This window comes from Giraffa tippelskirchi, chromosome 6, assembly GCF_054371585.1.
Source record: "Giraffa tippelskirchi isolate mGirTip1 chromosome 6, T2T-mGirTip1v1.2.pri, whole genome shotgun sequence".
NCBI classification, from domain to species: Eukaryota; Metazoa; Chordata; class Mammalia; order Artiodactyla; family Giraffidae; genus Giraffa; species Giraffa tippelskirchi.
In genome coordinates, this window is record NC_137280.1 from 1,333,706 (window position 1) to 1,353,030 (window position 19,325).

The following is a 19,325-nucleotide window of genomic DNA, read 5'->3' on the forward strand; positions in this document are numbered from 1 at the left end:
TGCATCTCCTCCATTGGCAGGTGGATGCTTAATCACCCGGCCGCCAGGGAGGTCCTGTTCTGACTCCTGAATCTCAGTGACTGATTTACTCCCGCTGATACTAGGGCCCTGCCATTCCTCTGGGCCCTCAGAATTCCATTTCTTCTACTTCTGCACTTCGGATGCAAAAGAATAGTTTACCTGCAGAGAACTACTAGGAAGACTACAATAGTAGTTAATAGTTTTCAAAAATGTTTTTTTTTTGCTTATTTTCCTTTTGAAAATACCTTCCCTTCTCCCACAGCTGCATATTCTACTGAATTTGAGAAAGGGTTAGATTTTTCATTTAAATGCTGCTGGTCCCAGTGGAAAAGGTTTCTTTTTTTTTGTTTTATTTTTAATTCCTGATAACATATCAAGAAGGTACAATATTTGTATTCCCATTTATTCCCTTTTCAAAATGTAGCCTCTAGGACACAAATGTTGAAAACTGTGCCTCTAGATAAAGCAAAGTAAAGGAAGAAATACTCGGATTAAAGGTGAGAAGGCCAAACTGGGTGTCTTCTTGGCTAATTTTTTTTCAAGCTGTGTAGTTTGACTCATCTCTGAGGAAATGTATATTACTTTCAGATTCCCAATGGGAAATGAAAAATTATGATTTCCACTTCTCTGAATTAGTGAGGAACTAGTTTTATGATGTCTATTTCGTGACTCTTCCCCTCTTTTATAGCCCAGGAGGCTCCTTTTCATGTGTCTTCCTTTGGACCAACATTTTACTGCGCTTTTTTCCCTCTGTAATTACTAGATTTAACTTCAGGGTTCTGAAATATAATATATACGTATAACTTGCAAAGGAACTTTTATAGCTGCTCATGATCTGATTTAACTTCAGAAACTTTATGCATTCAGTCTCATACTGTTTGCCAAACCTTTGACAGACCAGCTTCATTACTGCTAGGATTCTTTCCTTTGAGATTAAAAAAAAATTTTTCTTTAAATTTCAAGTATTCTCTTATTTGTTCACTTTTTGCACTTTTCTGGTCAGGCTCCCAGTTTTCTTTTAGAAAATATGGCCAGCATGACTTTTACCAGGAGCAGGGAGAAATCACTTCTCTTGAAAGAAATAAAGAAAGAAAAAATTTTACCTTTAATTTCTTTGTAGTTCACATTGTTGGTTTTTGTTTTTTCACAATTGGTTAATTTTTTTTTCCTCTAATTACCGAGATGTTGTCACTGCCAAAATTTTCAGTACAGAAAAGTATACAGAACCAACAGTCCTGATTTTGCCACCAGGATAATTTCCACACACTTAATATCTGTCATCCCTCCCAGTGCCCGTTCCTTATACCATTGCAAAGACTCCTTTGGTGATCTTTCCCCCAAGGGTTAGGAAGCTGAAAGTTACTCATAGAGCTTCCTGTTGCTCAGATAATGCCAACCTCAGCATGTATCCCACAAGATAGCTTCTGAAGGTGTAGGGTCATCTCTTGACAAAACTGTATTTAAAAAAAATTTTCCATTAGAAAACCCCAGATTTATCTTACACTTCACATCTACCAAATATTGCTTAATACAACTTCCTTGGAAATAAGGCAACAGATTTTCTAGGAATTTGCTTTACTATGATGCATTAAACTTATGTCTCTGAAATGAAAATAAGTATGCAAAAAGGTCACTTAATATAAGAAAAAAAGACTTCCCAGATAGCACTGGTGGTAAAGAATCTGCCTGCCAATGTAGGAAACACAAGAGACGTGGGTTCGATACCTGGGCCAGGAAGATCCCTTGGAGGAAGGCACAGCAACCAACCCCAGAGGAGCCTGGCGGCTATAGTCCGTGGGGTCACAAAGAGTCGGACACGACTGAGCACAATATCAGAAACGGACCTCTCTGGAATCTGAGGTGGTTTGAGGCGCCTGCAAGGATGTCAAGCACTCAGTTTGAGTTCATCTTCTTGCTCGTGGAGGCGCTGACACAAGGATGGATGAAAGTCCAGGACCCACTCGAGTCCTCACTGGCCTGGGGATACTTGGAACTGCTGGAGTTGACCTGTAAAGTGGAAGATGCATGCGTGCACGCTAAGTCATGTCCGACTGATACTTCGGACCAAACCTCTGGGTGGCGCTCAGCGCGGTCTGAGGTCCTGACCTCTCTGGTCCATCCCCCTGGGATGAGGACGTCCCTTCTTTCATGCTGATGACGCCTGCTGGCAGCTCGGGCCTCCAGGAATCTGAGAGCGTGTCTGCCTCCCACTCGTCCTTCGCCAGCTGCAGCAGCTGTGCTGTGGGAGCTGGGGGTCTGCAGTGCTCCCTGGGGGCCTGGGAATCCTTGCATAATTCTCCTTGGCCAGGTGTTCCAGACCTTCCTGAAACCGTGGCCAAACTTCTGGATGCCCTGCACCTCCAAATTGCCTCTTTCCCCCCAAAGCAGAAGTTTTAACTGGAGTAAATAAAACACTGTCAAAATGTGGAGATGATGAAGCCAGAAAGGAGGGGGATTGCAATTCCTGGACCGTTTTTGTTTGGTCTTGTGAAAAACCAAGCCACACTTCTCTTTCCTGTTTGCCTCCTAAAACTAAGGGATTTCTTCTCACAGACTTCTGTCCAGTGGGACACAGGCCATCCTAAGTTGTTTTCAGTGTCCTGAAATAACTCAATTATATTCATATCCATTATTGCATAATAATTAAGATGAAAATTGACCCAGTGTTTACCAAATGTTTTTAAGGACTTTACACATGTTAATTCATTACAGCTTAGAATAATCCTATGTGCTAGGTAATATTATCTACATTTTAAAATGTAGAGACCTTAAATAACTTACTGGAGGATCACATGGCTGGTAAGTGACAGAGGCAAAGCATAAAATCTGAGTAGCTGGTCCTCACGGTCAGGTTCTTAACTACCATAACTTCTGTGCCCCACAGCATGAGCTAGAAAGAATATGCTGCTGCTGCTACTGCTAAGTTGCTTCAGTCATGTCCGACTCTATGCGACCCCAGAGACGGCAGCCCACCAGGCTCCCCCATCCCTGGGATTCTCCAGGCAAGAACACTGGAGTGGGTTGCCATTTCCTTTTCCAATGAGTGAAAGTGAAGTCACTCAGTCGTGTCCGACTTCTTGTGACCCATGGATCGCAGCCCACCAGGCTCCTCTGTCCTTGGGATTTTCCAGGCACGAGTACTGGAGTGGGTTGCCATTGCCTTCTCTGAGAAAGAATATATACATATACACATATATAGACATATATTGTGTATACATGTGTGCTAAGTCACTTAGTTGTGTCTGACTCTGCAACCCTATGGACTGAAGCCCCAGGCTCCTCTGTCCATGGGATTCTCCAGGCAAGAACACTGGAGTGGGTAGCCATGCCCTCCTCTCCAGGGGATCTTCCTGATGCGGAGATGGAACCTGTATCTTTATGTCCCCTGCATTGGCAGGTGGGTTCTTCACCACTTTCGCCACCTGGGAAGCCCATATACTATGTATATATACGTATTTGTATATATTATATATATACTCTATTTATCTACATATTTTTGGCCATACCACAGGGTATGGGGGATCTTAGTTCCTGGACCAGGGGTCAAACCCACGCCTCCTGCCGTGGAATTGCAGAGTCTTTACCACTGGACCACCAGGGAAGTCCTTGAAAAGAATATTTTAGAAGACTTAATGACATGCTTGGGTCAACTAACTTATCCCAGGAACTCACTCCTAAAATTCCATTTACTAAAAGGCTAAGTAAAAAGTACAAGCGGAAATCCAGAATAAAAAATAATCCTCCCCCAACCCCCGTTTCATTCACCTCTTTGAAAATAAAACAAGGCAAAGCTAGGTCCCGCAATCTGGGCATCTGTGTGCCAAACTGGGGTTCTCCTCTGTAGGCTTTCAACAGTCAAGGAAACATGTGGTCACTCGAGGTCCTTTGATGAGCAGAATCCTCACATATAAGTGAAATGTTCAAAACAATGATGAGAAGGGACAGGTACAGAAGAGACTCTTGAGATGAAATAAGGGTTTTGTTTTTTTTTTTAAAAGCCACTATAATCATAGCAGAGCTTGAAAGCTTTTGCAGAGAATGTATTGAATAACATTTATGGAAAGAATAATTCTGACTTCCAGATGTGAAAAAGAAAAGTTGCAAATATTGGGAGATTTATGGTAGGGTATGGGTAAAGTTTAAGATGTCTGAGCTAATACATTTTAAAACCTTTTTCTTCTTTGACCAAAAGTCAAAACATGTTCTAAGCCTCTTATATTTTCCTCATTAGCTATGGATTACAGCCACGAAGCAAGGGGTGAACGCTGGGACGTTCTTCTGGCCTGTGTAAGTTACCTTTATTTTGTCAGTGTTTGTAAAATTACAATTATGATTCAGCTTAAGAAACAGTCATTCAATTTGATTTCATTTCAGTTAAATGTAAATGTTAATATAGACCAATGAGTATTTTCTGACTCAGGAGAGCCCTCCAGGTATTCTTTGGGGGGTCCTCTCTCTGTCTCTTTTTCCATCTCGATTCTCTTCCCCCCTCATCTCTCTTTTCCCTCTTCTTTTCTTAACAGAATGAAAGGGGGATTTTTCTCTTCTGCGTCTAGTCATCCTTTCGATTCTTCTGTTCCTGTTTGTAGATTTTTGGTAACTTGGCACCTAGGGAATGTATATTTCTCAAACTATTTATTGCTGTGATTTGAGCTATCATTTTCTATAAATGTATTACAACATTCTATATTTATTTTGGCTCATAACTTTAAAAATCAAACGGGTTGTCGAACAGCTGATGTAGTAGTCCAGAGACTGGAAACTTCAGACAGGAGACCAAGAGGAAGTCTCTGTTTCCCCCTCATTTTCCTACTGAGCTCCAGGGTTTCCTTAATAAGAGAAAAGAAACTTCTTCTCTTCCCCACAGAGGTGATGGGGCGAATTAGTAGTTAATGTTCATGAAACAGTCTTAAGATGAAACTTACCTAATAAAAGTGTCAACATGTTGATTATGTTTGAGGTTCCTTAGTAAGAAAAGGAATCTGTTTCAACTTTCATGGGAATTTTGTTCCCACTGAGATGTTCTTTCCATCTTGTTTTTTTTTTTTTTTTAAACCACCTAAAGCTGTTTCCATATTTGCTTCTTATGCCGTAACAAAAATCTGACTATTCTGTAATAGTAGAGTGCTGAGAGCAATCACAGGTTCAGATTAATCCAGAATGGTACCCTCTATATTCTCAAAATTCAGGAAGAAAGGTAGCTTTTTCAGATTTGAAGGGCTAAATTGAAATTGGGTTTGGTGATTTGAAGCTAAGACAGAGAGTGTCCCTTAAAAGTCTCCCCTTTTCTTTTTAAAAAGAGATCTTCTTGGCTGAGAAGATGTGCATGTTAGAAATGACATAATGATTTACCAGTTTAATCTTATGCATAACATTTTTTAACCCTTGGCTGTCATTGGTGCTTATAGAAGTGATTTCTTCTTCTCCGCAACATATTTGGCTGGCAAAATGGAGAGGCACCAACAGTATAATTAATACTTAGTCCTCACCCTTACCCCCCGAAACTGCTGCAGAGCTTCATTGAAAAGGCATAGTGTTCTGGTTCTGAATGGTAATTTTCTCCACCCATTTCAAACCTTACAAGAAGGTAGCTTTTGTGTGCTCTGCCTGTAGTTTTGCTTTGCTTCTCAGACTATTCTTCTTTTATCTCTGTATCCTGGAAGTGACTTGAATTCATTTTCTTTCTTTCTTTTTTTAAAAAAATGTCTTTAGAACTTAAAAAATATGGTCCCACTTCCAGGTATTTATTGGAATATATGTCAAGGAAATCTACACATCATCCATACTGAAAATTTTCAAATTTAAGCAGATTCAAACCGTAGACTTAGACTTTGAGAGTCATCTTTTTAACCTGGTTCCGTCCTGCAACCTAGAATTAGCCTTGCTTTTCAAATGATAGTATTTCGTTTCAGAATCCTGCTCAGCTGTGTCTCCGTTACGTTCTTTTCTGTCGACTCATTCTCAGAGCAGTAGTTCCCTTTATGTATGGGTGTCGGGTTGATTCCAGTCCCAGCTCTGCTGCGCAATAGGTTGCTGACCTTGAACAAGTGTTTTAATCTCGTGACAAATCAATGTCTTCATCTTTAAACGGGAATGATAGTGTCTTCACCCTAGGGTGTCATGAAGATAGACTGAATTAACTTGTTTAAAGTCCTTAGTAGGGTGCTTAGTACATAGAGAACGGCCAACAAATGGTACTTGTTTTCTTATTCGCATTATCTCTTTCAACAATGACCAGAGAACGGCTATCTATGTATGACCTAAGCTAATTTGTTCCCCTTTAGCACTAAATACCTCATCTAGTTCATCTTCCTTTTTTTTCCTATTTCCTTTTCTTCTTCTAACATGTCTAATGTACTTGGTCTCATGAGAAATTCTGTATCAGCCAGTAATGGTGAAGACAGCTGCATGAATCCCTTGCTGCTTGGAGTACACTCTTCCTTTGCAGATCTGTTTGTGCCGTGTCTGCATCGAACTTTAAACATTCATGGCTAGGGGCCATGTCTTTTCTACCCTCTGAGGCTTTTTCATAAAGGTGGCCCTAGATCTGCAGGGAAACTTAGAGACCCCTCTGTGTGCCTCCCCATGTCTGTGATAGAACGCCAAGGCTTAGAGAGGTAAAACGCTGTGCCCAAGGTCATGGTTTCAGCGGATACTCAGACGCCCACATGCTCCTCTTGGCTCCTACCCCACACGGGCCCTCGCCCAGAAAAGGATGATCACCTGCTTATTTCTCCGGGCAGAAAATGGTAACTGTTCCGTATTGGTTTTTTTTTTGGTAGGAGCATCTTGTATCTTTATTTATATTCACATAAATGCCTTGAATGAAATATGCTTTCAACAGATATTTCATGAGTGAGCGTATCATTTCTGTGGGCCTGTGAATCCAGGGCTTCCCTGGTGGCTCAGATGGTAAGGAATCTACCTTCAGTGCAGGAGGCCTGGGTTCAATGCCTGGGTTGGGAAGATCCCCTGGAGAAGGAAATGGCACCCCACTTCACTACTCTTGCCTGGAGAATCCCATGGACAGAGGAGCCTGGAGGGCTACAGTCCATGGGGTCGCAAAGAGTCGGACACGACTGAGTAACTACACACACACGTGAATCCAGTCCATAATGATAAAAGCTAACATTTTTCAATGTGCCAGACACTTTGCTAAGTACTTTACACTGATTATCTCTTTTAATCCTTATCACCATCTTGTAAGATAGCTCATTTTATAGAGCAACAAAAGGTTAAGTAACTTGCCGAAGTCCCATCACCAGTATAAACCTCAGAGCTGATGTTTTTGTCCCCTACTTGTCAAGTACCCCGTCCAAAGAAGGCGTTTAAAGGGTGAACATTCTGAGCTTGAAACAAATTCTATTAATCTGTATTTTTCCATTAGCATCAAGTGAGTCCATCAGAATCCATCTTTGTGACTTAACACCAATTACGTAAAATAAAGCAGCTTGTTAGGTAGGTAGTGAAGTAAGGCACAATGAAAAGACTACGACACTTGCTTTTCTTTTAAGTTAGGAAAGAATTCAAAATATGTAATTATTTTGTTCAGATACAGGGGATTTCTAAGGCTGAGGAATTAAATACCTCAAGCGATTAACCTGGCTTTGCTTTGCCTACTTCTAATTCAATTATAGGATATAATAAACAAGATCACGTTTATTCAGTAGCATTGGACTTTGTGTAAATGAGAACTTGTTTTATGGTAAACATGATTTTGTTGGGCAGGTAGGATAGTTCTAGACAGAGAAGTGGTCAGAGAGGGAGATGACAGACCCAGCGTCTCTCAGGGAAGGGTGGTGTTGATGAGGGTGGGTGGGGCAGGCTCTGGGGGAGGTTGTTGAGTGGAGCTGCCAACGCTAGTCTACTGTGACTCTGAACGTCTGTCTTCCCCCGGCTCGCCCACGCGCGTGTCTACCAAAACTGAAAGCTGAAATGGCTCACCCAGTATCCCATAATACATTTTTAATAGTTAATTTTTTAGAGCAGTTTTAAGTTCACAGTAAAACTGAACTGGGGGAGCAAAGATTTCCCATATATTGGCTTGGCCCAAAAGTTCATTAGGGTTTTTCCCTAACATCTTATGGGAAAATCTGAACAATTTTTTTGTCCAACCCAGTACCTCCATCCACATCCCACACTGGCACAGCCTCCCGCAGGATCAACATCCCCCACCAGAGTGGTACCCTGATTACAAATGATGAACCTCTATTGACACATCATTGTCACCCAGAGACCACAGTTTACATTAAGTTTCACTCTTGGCCACAATCATTTTTACTATCCACAGTTAAACTTGGGCTTCAGTTTAAATTTATTGTAAACATGCTCCAACGCCTGGTCTTGAATGAGGGAGCAGAAAAGCATGTTACGCTTCTTGTTAGGAAAGAATAAGCAAATTTCCCGATAAAAACATCGCTCAGCTTGTGAGCATCTTAATGTAACTAAGTCAGCCCACGATACAGTGCTATCCTGCTAGCCGAGGGCTCTTGAAACGAGTGCCAGACTGAGGTAATTATATTTCAACAGAGGAATGAGACTTAAACACAAAAGTCATTGTGGATGAAGATTATACCCTTTTTGTCAGTCTCATAATTATATGTGCCTATTCTTGATAGATTTTTTATAGAGCTAGAAAAGAATTTCCCGAATACCTTTCCTAACCCCTTATTTTATAGATGAGGAACTTAAAATTTCAGATTCAACAATGTTTCTTAAGTCATATAGCTATTTCGAGATAGCATGGTGACTAATCTTGATCGTTCATGAAAATAAGGACATTTTTTAGCACTTACTATGTGCTAAGCCCTATGCATGGCTTTTGCCTATCTTGCCTCATTTCATCCTTACAACCAAGCTGTGCGGTGTGTGTTACTATCATCTTTACTTTACTGATGAGTAAACTGAGGCTGAGAGAGGTCAAAGAAGCCTAGAGGTCAAGAGAGGTCATGCTAGCAGAAGGCAGACTGAGGATATAAGTCCTGGTCCCTTGGTGGCCACAGCTACCCGAGTCCAGGGTCCTTTTTGTCTGCAGCCGAGCCTTTGTGAGCAAAGCAGATTCTTCACTTGACTGTGAATCAGAGTTTCCAGTCTTGTCTTCTGTGGCCGAGGCTGAGCAACATGACCTGTTGCAAATAGAAATGGACATTTAAACACTAATTGGAAAAGAGATCTTTCACTTCAGTGAAGTGAAAACAGATGGTGGTAAGTAGAGAGCCGCTGGCCCGGGTGCAAGGGCCGGGGCGCGGCAGGCTGCCGTTGGTGGAGCTGCCGCCGAGCCTCACGCATGCTGCTTGCTCCCCCACAGGGTGATCCCCCACGAGCGGAGAATATTGACCATCCTGCAGTGGCTGACCCTCCCGGACCACGAAAGGTATCCGCCCCCTCCCCCGCTCCCCTCTTTCTTGAGTGCGTGTCTGTCTCAGAGCGGAACTGGGGGAATAGCCCGATGCCTGTGCAGTAGGAGCACAGCCAAGGTTTGCTGTTGTTACTAGTTTTGCACTTCTGAGCCTTAAACGCGACCTCCCTAAGAGGGATTTAGGGCACAATGGGCGTAGGTTACTGAGGACCATTTAATTACGTGAATTACTCCAGCTATTAATCCTGGTCACTACAGCAGAGCTCGAGGGAGTTCTTGGCTTTGGTAAATAAACCAGCAGCATCCCAAGAATTGGGAAAGCATGAAGACTGACTTTTGAAAAGGGTTTATTTTACTGACGTGTAGTTGGTTTACACTGTGTTAGTTGTTACTGTGCAGCACAGTGGCTCGGGTATGCGTTATGTATATACACACGCATGCTTTTCATATTCATTTCCATTATGGTTTATCACAGGATGTGGACTGTAGTTCCCTATGCTGTGCATATAAACAATCCTATATAAGCAGTAAGGATTGCTTATCCATTCAGTAGGTCATAGCTTGCATCCGGCTAATCCCAAACTCCCAATCCAGAAGACTGATTATTTTCACTTGAATGGAGCTGTATTTTCAGGCTGCAGATTGCATGGCCCCATGAACTCTCACTGGGTTCTATTATCTTAGGGATCAAAAGACCTGAGTTTGCATTCAGATTTTCCTCCTGAGTTTTTATTCCTGAAGGTGGTAACCAGGTAGTTACCACAGCGGGGGTGGTGTAGAGGATGGTGGATGTGGAAATAATAGAAAACAACAGAAAAAAAAAAAAGAAAGAGACTTTTTTCATGATAAGACTAGCAGTGGTTGGGTGATTAACTTGATTTGCAATGATGCTTTGGTAATGTGTAGGGATATGTGATATTCTTTGTTGTGTGTGGTTTGGGGAGATTCTGAACCTTCCAATTTTCCCGTAGGCCTTCAGTCTATGCCTTCTATTCCGAACAGCCTGATTTCTCTGGACACAAGTATGGCCCCTTTGGCCCTGAGGTTAGTAGCTTATCTTCTGCCTGAGAGCCTGTGTCCCTGGGCCACCTCATGTACTGACCTGATTTCAGGATCTGCACAGTCTCTGGACGTGTTGGTGTGTGCATGGTGGATACAGAGTCAAAGAACTGCAAGAGTGAAAACATTTAAACAAATCTTAAACATACCTGTTTTTCTTACAGGAACTTCATTTCAGATTGATTTGGTATGCAAGCATATCCTAAACTTGGTGTTCCTAGGGGGGTGTTCCTATCTTCCAGCTTGGTGTTCATATATTCCAGCCACTTGGTGTTCGTAGGTTGCAGTCCTGCAGGCATCAGTCAGAAGATGAAGGACCGGGAAGGGCTGGCCTTCGCTGTCACCGGGACAGGAGTGGAAACGAATCTAGAGACAAAACCTGCAGTACAGGACAGCACACCTGAACCGCATCTCCCTTAGGAGGGTGTGCAGTTCAGAGGGGATAGGTCAGCTCAGTAGCCTTTGCAGGTACAAGTAACCTGGAAAACACCGTAGCATGGGACACTTTTATTTGATAAATCTTGGCACAGGTATATACCCGGGAGAACACCACCAGGACCAAGACTGTGAACGTATCCCTCACCCCCTAAAGCGAAACAAATTCTTAACTGAGAGAAAAACACTGTTGAATGAATCTGTTTAGCAAAGCAGTGTGACACCCTTATAGCAAACACTCAGGAATCTTAGTAGACCGATCGGTTTGTAAGGTAGTATGCAGGAGAACTTCAAATTCAAGAGGTGGAAAAGTCATGGTGAGATTTTATTATGTTGTTCTTTTATCAAGTGATGGAAATTTTCCCAGTGCTTCAGCATAGATCATTTGAAAATATGCTAGGATTTGCGAATCTAAATCTTTTAACATTTTAAATGTTTTCCACCACTCTTTCTTCCTGGGGCAGTGAGGTCTACATCAACATGATAAAAATTGGTTTTGGATGAGAAATTATTTCACAAACTCTTCGATGATGAAAAATACCTCCTGTGCTCAGATAGCCAATGGCACTGTTGGCTATGATTAAGTTTATCATGTTCAGCATAAGAATGACTAAGGAAATACAGATAAGTGTGTCTTGGCTTAAGTATTTTTGATCAAAATGCAGGATGTTTAAACAAAGGCAGTAAATACTAAGAACCATAAATACTTCTGAATGCTTTAACATCAGTTCAGTGGTGATTTCTTTAAGCACTGGAAACTAGCGGCTATGTGAAACCATTCTTAGTTTGCCTTAAATCATTGAAGTCATATAAGTCCGATGTTCTTTTTCCTATTCCTTTGATGTTTAATCACTGTGCATGATTATGAAACACAAATGATAAAATGAGATAAACATCTGCATACATGAAACACAGAACTTATTCTTGCCAGAGCAAGCATGGCTGTTTTATCTTTAGGATGATTTTCTTTGAGATTAAAGGGAACAAAAGGAGCCTCATTTTATTAAGATGTTAAAAAAAAACAACAAAAAACCAAGCCCTAAGAAGTTCCATGTGCCCTATTTAAAGGTTCAGTTTTGCTTGGATAATAGTATCCCTAAAAGACCCTGTAACAGAGGCAAACAGAGATGGGTATAGCCATTCTTTAAAAAGCAAGAGGCTGGTACTTGAAGAGGGGCTACTCCAGTTGCTCGGCTGGTAAGTGAACTTGGAAATGGAACTTCTGACTCCCAGACCAGAGAACCATTTGACTCTCCTGCAGGTCAGCAGATAAGCAGTGATCCATTAATAGCCATGTCCAAACCGCACAGAACATTTTCTTTATGTCAAAAGGTGGCTTTTTACAATACAGAAAAGGTATAATTCTTATAATTTTCATTCCCTTAAAAGTTATAAGGCTTAGCAATGAATGTTCTTTATCCACAAGCATCTCTGGATTTCTCATATACATAGTTAAGTTATAATTACTTACTTGAAAGTGTGTGTGTGTTTTGATCGAGAAATGAATTTAAAGTTTTTTTTAAGTACCGAGCAGCGATAAATAAAGCGTAATATAGGAAGCTTTAACTGGCTGTAATGATGGTTCTAGGTTCAGGATTCTCATAAACATATAAATCTTTTTTTCCTCAGTATTTCTGAGCTGAGAGTTAGAAGGATTCTTGCTATATTCTTTTTAGTATTAATGCTTCTTATAACTGGGATATTCTCATACATCCACAGGGTAAAACATATATGATGAGGTGTTGGAATGTACCTTCTGTTACGATAACCTGAGAACTTGATCACTTTCTTCCCTTAAGAAGAAAGGGGTATCAGATTTCAACTAATTCTCATTTGGTTCTAGAAATCTTATTTTTTACTGAAAGAAACACAAAACACTTTATACTTTTCAAACATGAAACCAAAGCCAGAAAAACCTCTTTTTTGTGTGTGTGGTAGACAAAATTGGTTTATCTACCTAATAATATATATCTCTCACTTGTCTTTATTGAGCGTGCAAAGACTATACTAGCTGAAAGATTATTGTTGAGATCAGTGACATGCTGTCTTTTACATCTAATGAGAATATACCTGGCATCTGATATTCAATCAAAATGATTCAATCTGGCAACATGTTGTGTGTTCCAATACAGCTGAAGTTTGTGATTCTTCGCCTGATATTGAGTATACTTTTTTCAGGATGATTCGCAAAGGTTATTAAATGAGATGACCACACACGGGGCTTGTAGCTCCGAGCAGTGGCATGTCGCTCCTGGTTTCATAGTGTAATGGTGAATGTTCTGAAAACATGCTTGCTTTTGATTATTGGCACAACCTTTTCCTCTTTGACCTTCTGTGCTTCTCTCCGTGACTCTTGGTTCGGCTGCTCTTCAGGCCCGAGGCAGAGCTTTGGCTGGCTAGTTACTACCTTCAGACGGCAAAGTATCCTTCTGAAAAGCAGGGAAATTTGCCCCCTCTCCTTCCCATCCTTTAATAACCTCAGGCTCAGCCTTCTAAAGTCAGACTAAAGTGCGGCTGGTCAGTGAGACGGAGCCTCCGTCTGCCTCTAACATTCGAAGAAGGAAACACGTGCCATGTAATCCCTGGATGAAAACTCATTGTGACTAAATCCTGTTTCCCCGCTGCTCCTCTAACCCCTGCAAGTGGAAGGGCTCGTCTCTGCGGTCTTCGGAATGTTGAGGCTCTTGCAAATGGCCGAGTGTCTGATGGGCAGACTTGAGCGCTAGCTGGATGTGTTTGGTGACCATGAAATGGTAAACTCTCTTTTTCCTTTTGCTTCTCATCTCATGGGGAATTGGCTAAACTGGACGCATTTAAAAACAAACAAGCAAACCAAACCAGAGTCTGGGGAGGAGCTGTGTCTGTCCATCCTCTACGGGAGAGAGAGGATGGGACGGCAGTGTCTTTGCAGTGCTTGCTCTGGACACAGTGACATCGCATGGCAGATGCGTCCCGGGGACACACTAACATCACTCCTCCTTTGCCCCTTCTTGCATCTGAATGATTCTCGAACAGTCCCCCCGAGAGAAATCAGCTAGGTAGATGGCAGGGCTTGCTGCTTTAATTCACCTTTGCACCATCCGCAAATCAGGGGCTTGTTTTTCTCCAGCATTTGGAAGTCCCAAAAGGTTATCTTCTTTCCTCAGTTACTTATCAGCCTTTACCACCCAAGAGATTTTCAAAACAAAATGCATAGTACAGTCTCTACCCTCCAGGCCACCACCAAGAGGGGAGTTTCTAACAGAAAGAGGATAAGTAGACTCTTGATATAGATACACTAAGACGAAGAGATCTTGATGACTTTTTGCATTTTATCTAATTTTATGAGAGAATTTTTTTTAAATGACAGTTCTATTTATGATTATTTCTTGGCTTAGAGTTCCTCTCTAAAACCTAAATTATCAGTGGGAAACTCTCTCCTGATTTGTGGAAATATCAGTATATTCATGACCAAGGAGGATTGTTTGGTATTTATGTTTCATTTCATCCTTGGTTTAAATTTTTTTTTTTCCTGATCCTTTCCAAGGAAGGTGACAGTTGCATGGATATATTTGGTGGTCTGAACAGATACCTGTCCGAATCTGAATTGAAACTACCTCCATGAATCCCTTTGCACCTTGAAATGACTGAGTGATTAGTATTTATTTTTCAGCGAGTACTTTACACATGGAGAGTTTTTCATAACCAAGGACCAGCCTCTCCATGACACAGGAGTTGTGGAATACAGAACTCTGTGTCAAGTTCAGGTGTATCCACAAGTAGGCTCCTCAGCCAAAAGAGAGCCACATGACCAGATCCTCTTAAAGTATATTCTTGTTCTCAGTGAAGAAGCTATGCCAGCAGCATCGAGTTCAATTTAGGAAGCTTCTCTCTGTAGAGTTCCCCAAATCGTCCCTCATACCAATTTCTTTTTAAATCACTTCAGAAGGAGTCTTAGTTTGCTTTTTGTTTTTTAACTAAGACTTCACTGACCCTAGATGGCAAAGTGTGAGCTTTATTACCTGACCCAGAGGGACAGACGGCTTCTGAGTCCACACATCTCTATCCGCCGGTACAGGAGAGTAGTTATGGTTCACCTTTTACTCCGGCTAAGAGACCTAAGAGGAAGGTTACCCCTAAGAGGAGACAGGAAAGACCAGTTACTCCTCCAAAGAAAAGAAGAAGAAAAGTGCATAGGATGGATCAATATGCCGCGGAAGCTCGTCAGGACAAAGTAAGTTTATCTGTTGTTCCAAAGCTTTGTGGCGGGCAGCGCTGGAGGTTCCCTTCAGTGCCTTGGTTTGAAAATCAGCTGAATGCATTTCAGAAAAAATCTGGCGCGTCATCCTTGGCTTTGAGTCGAGAAGAATCTAGTACTTCAGAGGTTAGCACTCATGTGACGCGTTCTTGAACTCTCAGCCAAAAAACAAACAGCCTTCTACTTTCTTTAGAGTTAGTTGCCCCCAAACTAGTATGAACATGTAGGCTTGAATGAACATTAGGAGAGCTGTTGGTTGTGCTTGCACTTTTCCACAGAATTTGTCACAGTTGTTTGTAACCTTGGTTCTTGAGAACAACCCAGCAAGGTAGTTGGGGAAATCCTCGAAGACGGTGTAGATTAGAACTCAATAGAATACTGGATTAGGTTAGCTGTCTGCTCCGAGTTCAGAGGCGGTCTTAGGTGATAGACCGGAAAGAGGTGAACGGGAAGCAGAGAGGAGAGATGGGGGATAGGGCGGGTGTGTTTTCTTTAGAGATGCGGGCAGTGTCTTCTCTTTTCATTCCATTCACAATAGCCTCTAGGTTGTTCCTTTTCCAGACACCTTCGGATACCGCCAAGGCACTATCTTATTTATTGTTTGAACTGATCACTGAGAAGTAGGTTCTGGGTTTTAGCCTGAGTCACCTTATTGGCTAAAGGAAATTAATCTGTTCCCAGGGGTTGTTATAGGCTGTGCATTTGGTATTTGTCTAAGTGAAGGTCTTACAGGAGAGCATGGTTTCCTCAGAAGCAAACGCCACTGTCCACCCTCTGTTAGTCTCTTCAGATTACGCTGTGTACGTGGCTCTGAAACTTTCACTTTTGGCTTACTCCTTGGGACAGAATTTGAAATACTGACTTCTGTCATAAAGGAAAACAAATTTACACCTTGACTGTACTGATGACATGATATGAGGAAAGATCTTGAGTCCTCTGAGAAGATGCCAATGGAAGATAATATTACGTGTCTGAGGAAAAACGATATGCGGATCCCTTCTGCTCTTGTCGGAGACATCTTGAGTGGATGTGTGTGATTGTAGCTCACTTGTCAGGTTCAGCTAAAGTACTGTCAGGTGTTTGGCTGATGGGGTGTTTCTTGAAAATCTTTCTATTGCCCAGAGCTGAGAGGGATGTCCCCAGTACCTCTAGTACGTGGGGGCATTCATGCTATGGGGCTTCCTCGGTGGCTGAGACAATAAAGACTCTGCCTGCAATGCAGGAAACCACGGTTCAATCCCTGGGTCAGGAGGATCCCCTGGAGAAGGAAATGACAACCCACTCCAGTATTCTTGCCTGGGAAATCCCATGGACAGAGGAGCCTGGCGGGCCACAGTCCATGGGGTTGCAAAGAGTCAGACACGACTGAGTGACTTCACTTTCACTTTCATGCTGTCAGAAACTTCCATTTGAAGCAAGAACATGAGATGAGTTATGATTCTTACGCTTTGGAAATGTTCTTCGGAGAACTGAGTTTTCATTTTTCATTAGGCTAAATAAGAAACTTCCTAGAACAAGCTCAGTGATTCACTTCTGTTTAAGTTTGGACTCCTGTAGATTTGTATTTTACTCATAATCAGCCTGAAAGGGACTAAATTGAGAAGTAGTAGCTTGTTTCCTAGGAGAGGCCCTTCTCTTAAGAATCTATTGTCAGAAATTGACAGTTAAGGTTTTTCTGGAACACTAGATGGGTTTCATTGTGTTAATGATGCTCTATTTCAGCATCATTAGCGAAAGGTTACCGTTTAACCTCAGAGCTGCTTTTGATTCCCTTGGCCTCCATCTTCTTGCCATGGTTCAAAGCCTAAGTGGTTTCACTCAGGGGTCAGGAAGCTTAAACTGTGCATCTGATTTTCTGCTCACTCTCAAAATTCTTGGATGTAAAGAACAGTGTTATATTTTAGAAAGGCCATTTAATTTCTAAAAAAAGAATTCCCCTTAATATTTCAATTTTTGTATACAAGAATCTTGAAAGGGATTAGATGAGGAGAGGTTTAACTTTCCTTAAAGAGTACAGATAGAAGTGCTGAGACCAGCTTTCCCTTTAGAATGACAGGGGAACCCCTAGACAAAGCTCTGCCTCTGGGCCCGAAGATTTCTCTCCAACATGTTTAGAAGATCTTTGAGATGTTGGAAGAAAAAAACCTTCAGGGACTAATTTGCTCCTTTTTCCAGATGACGAATCCTCTGAGGGACATTGACAAAACCGTGGGGCAGTTAATGGATGGATTGAAACAGCTAAAGCTGCATCGCTGTGTGAATGTCATCTTTGTTGGAGACCATGGTAAAACTTTGTTTCTTTATCTAAACAGATAACGTTTCTGATGGTGTTGGGGAATCCCGGAAATCCCAGATTGTATTCCTCTTCTTCCTGCCCCTTTTCTTTAGGATGGGGAAAGAAATTGGACCGTGACTCAAAACTATGAGATGACCTGAGATAACCCTTGCATTCATGTCAATCAAAACCAGGGACTTCCCGTATCTTCCTACCCTTTACAGGAAAAGCCTTTCTTCCAGAATCTGTCTCTTATTAAAAAGGTTCAGGGCATTCCCTGGTGGTCCAGTGGTTAGGACTTGGCATTTTCACTGCTGGGCCTAGGCTCACTCAACCCCCGGCCAGGGAGCTAAGTCTCATAAGTCTTGCAGTGCAAAAAAAAAAAAAGTTGCAGACAGTTCCCTTGTGATAGTAAGAGTTTCCTCTGTGAATATGACATATCACTGCTAGTCACAGCCCTAAAAGGAGCTCACATGATTCACATGGCTAAAAAATAAATCTGAACATGATGAAAAGGTGGAGACATAGGCTTCTGCTATAGAAGTGGCATATGAGGGAAATTATTTCCCTGCATTCACTGAGCGAATTCTAGACCCAAGCCAGAGGACCCTGTTTCAGTAGAGACGACTGTTAAAGAGAGGAAGAAACAGTTTAGGAAGCAGTTTTCTAAATCACTGTATAAAGGAGAAAAATTCATGGATCAAGAGCATCATAAGCATTGTATGTTGATAGAGCTAGGGGAGGGATGCATCAGAGAACATTCTTACTTCACAGGTATGCAGACTGAGTTCCAGAGAATGCCTCCTGCATTCCAGAACTAGCAGTTTGAGACTGTGACTCTGGAATACAGGGCTGCTCCCTTCTAGGAGGGTTTAAAAGAAGAAAGTTGGTTGAGTCGGTGTTCTGTTAAGATTGGGCAAATCAATCTCCCCAGTCAAACCACTGCTCTGGGCCTGAAGTTTGCTTTACAGAATGTTCTAGAAGATCTATGAGAATTAAAAAAAAAAAAAGAGCCCTGGGATTAACTTGCTCTTCTGCAGGGACTAAACGTGACTGTCTGCAGAATCGTGTCCCCAGAGTTTGACTTGGTGGAGAGCTGCAGAGAGGATAGAGAATTTGGAGCCCGTGGCACAGCTGATTCAACTTCAGTGGCCCAGAGGCGTCAAGGACACTTGGTCACATGGTGGAGCCAGATGTCTAAGAGGTAGATGGGTTCCACTGAGTCGCCGCTGGAGCCTTGTAAAAGTCCTGGCTAGATAAAATTCATGTCTTGCTGGTGGGCAGCCTTCTGAAATGAATCGATGACTTAGCTTCTCTATCTTAGAAGGTAATAGTGTCTGGCGTTTCAGAGTCCGAGCTTTGGAGTAAGAATTGCATTGGAGTTCAGATTACACTGTGCCACTTAAAAGGCTCTCCAAGTCAGCCTCCTCACCTGTAGAATGAGAGCACCAACACCGCCGCCAGAGTTAGCCTGGAGGGCGAAGGGGGACGATGCTTGAGAAGCACTTTGAAAGCAAGGGCGCTGCTTCACCACTGGGGTGGCTTAAGTGACTTAGAAAGGTGAAAGATGGAAGATCTAGAGACTTGCCCTTCCTGGATGAACACTGTTGTTTAGTCGACACTGTACGTGCGTGCCTGCTCAGTTGCTCAGCCGTGTCCACCTTGTCCAACTCTTTGGGACCCCATGAACTGTAGCCCACCAGGCTCCTCTCTCCATGGAATTTTCCAGGCAAGAATACTGGAGTGAGTTGCCATTGCCTTCTCCAGAGGATCTTCCCGATCCAGGGATTGAACCCCCATCTCTTACGTTGACAGGCAGATTCTTTACCATTGAGCCACCTGGAAGTCCTTAGTAGACATTGTACTAGAACATATAGCTGTTTATTGTTTTAATTTTTCTTCCAGAGACTTTAAATGTTAAAGGGCAAATCTATACCCCT

At 42.1% G+C, this 19,325-nt stretch overlaps 1 protein-coding gene across 38 annotated transcripts in view; it reads left to right on the forward strand.

Annotated features, from left to right (window-relative positions):
• The window catches only part of ENPP2 (ectonucleotide pyrophosphatase/phosphodiesterase 2), a 132,413-nt gene that overhangs the window by 73,185 nt on the left and 39,903 nt on the right, over nt 1-19,325 (forward strand). For 28 of the 38 annotated variants that reach the window (XM_081504848.1, XM_081504856.1, XM_081504850.1 and 25 more), the window contains 4 exons: nt 4,253-4,308; nt 9,329-9,394; nt 10,351-10,423; nt 17,286-17,394. In XM_081504848.1, the coding sequence (XP_081360974.1) occupies nt 4,253-4,308; nt 9,329-9,394; nt 10,351-10,423; nt 17,286-17,394 (304 nt within the window). Of the gene's footprint in view, nt 1-4,252; nt 4,309-9,328; nt 9,395-10,350; nt 10,424-14,930; nt 15,087-17,285; nt 17,395-19,325 lie in introns of all 38 variants that reach the window. The other 10 variants (XM_081504844.1, XM_081504847.1, XM_081504845.1 and 7 more) reach the window with 1 other exon arrangement.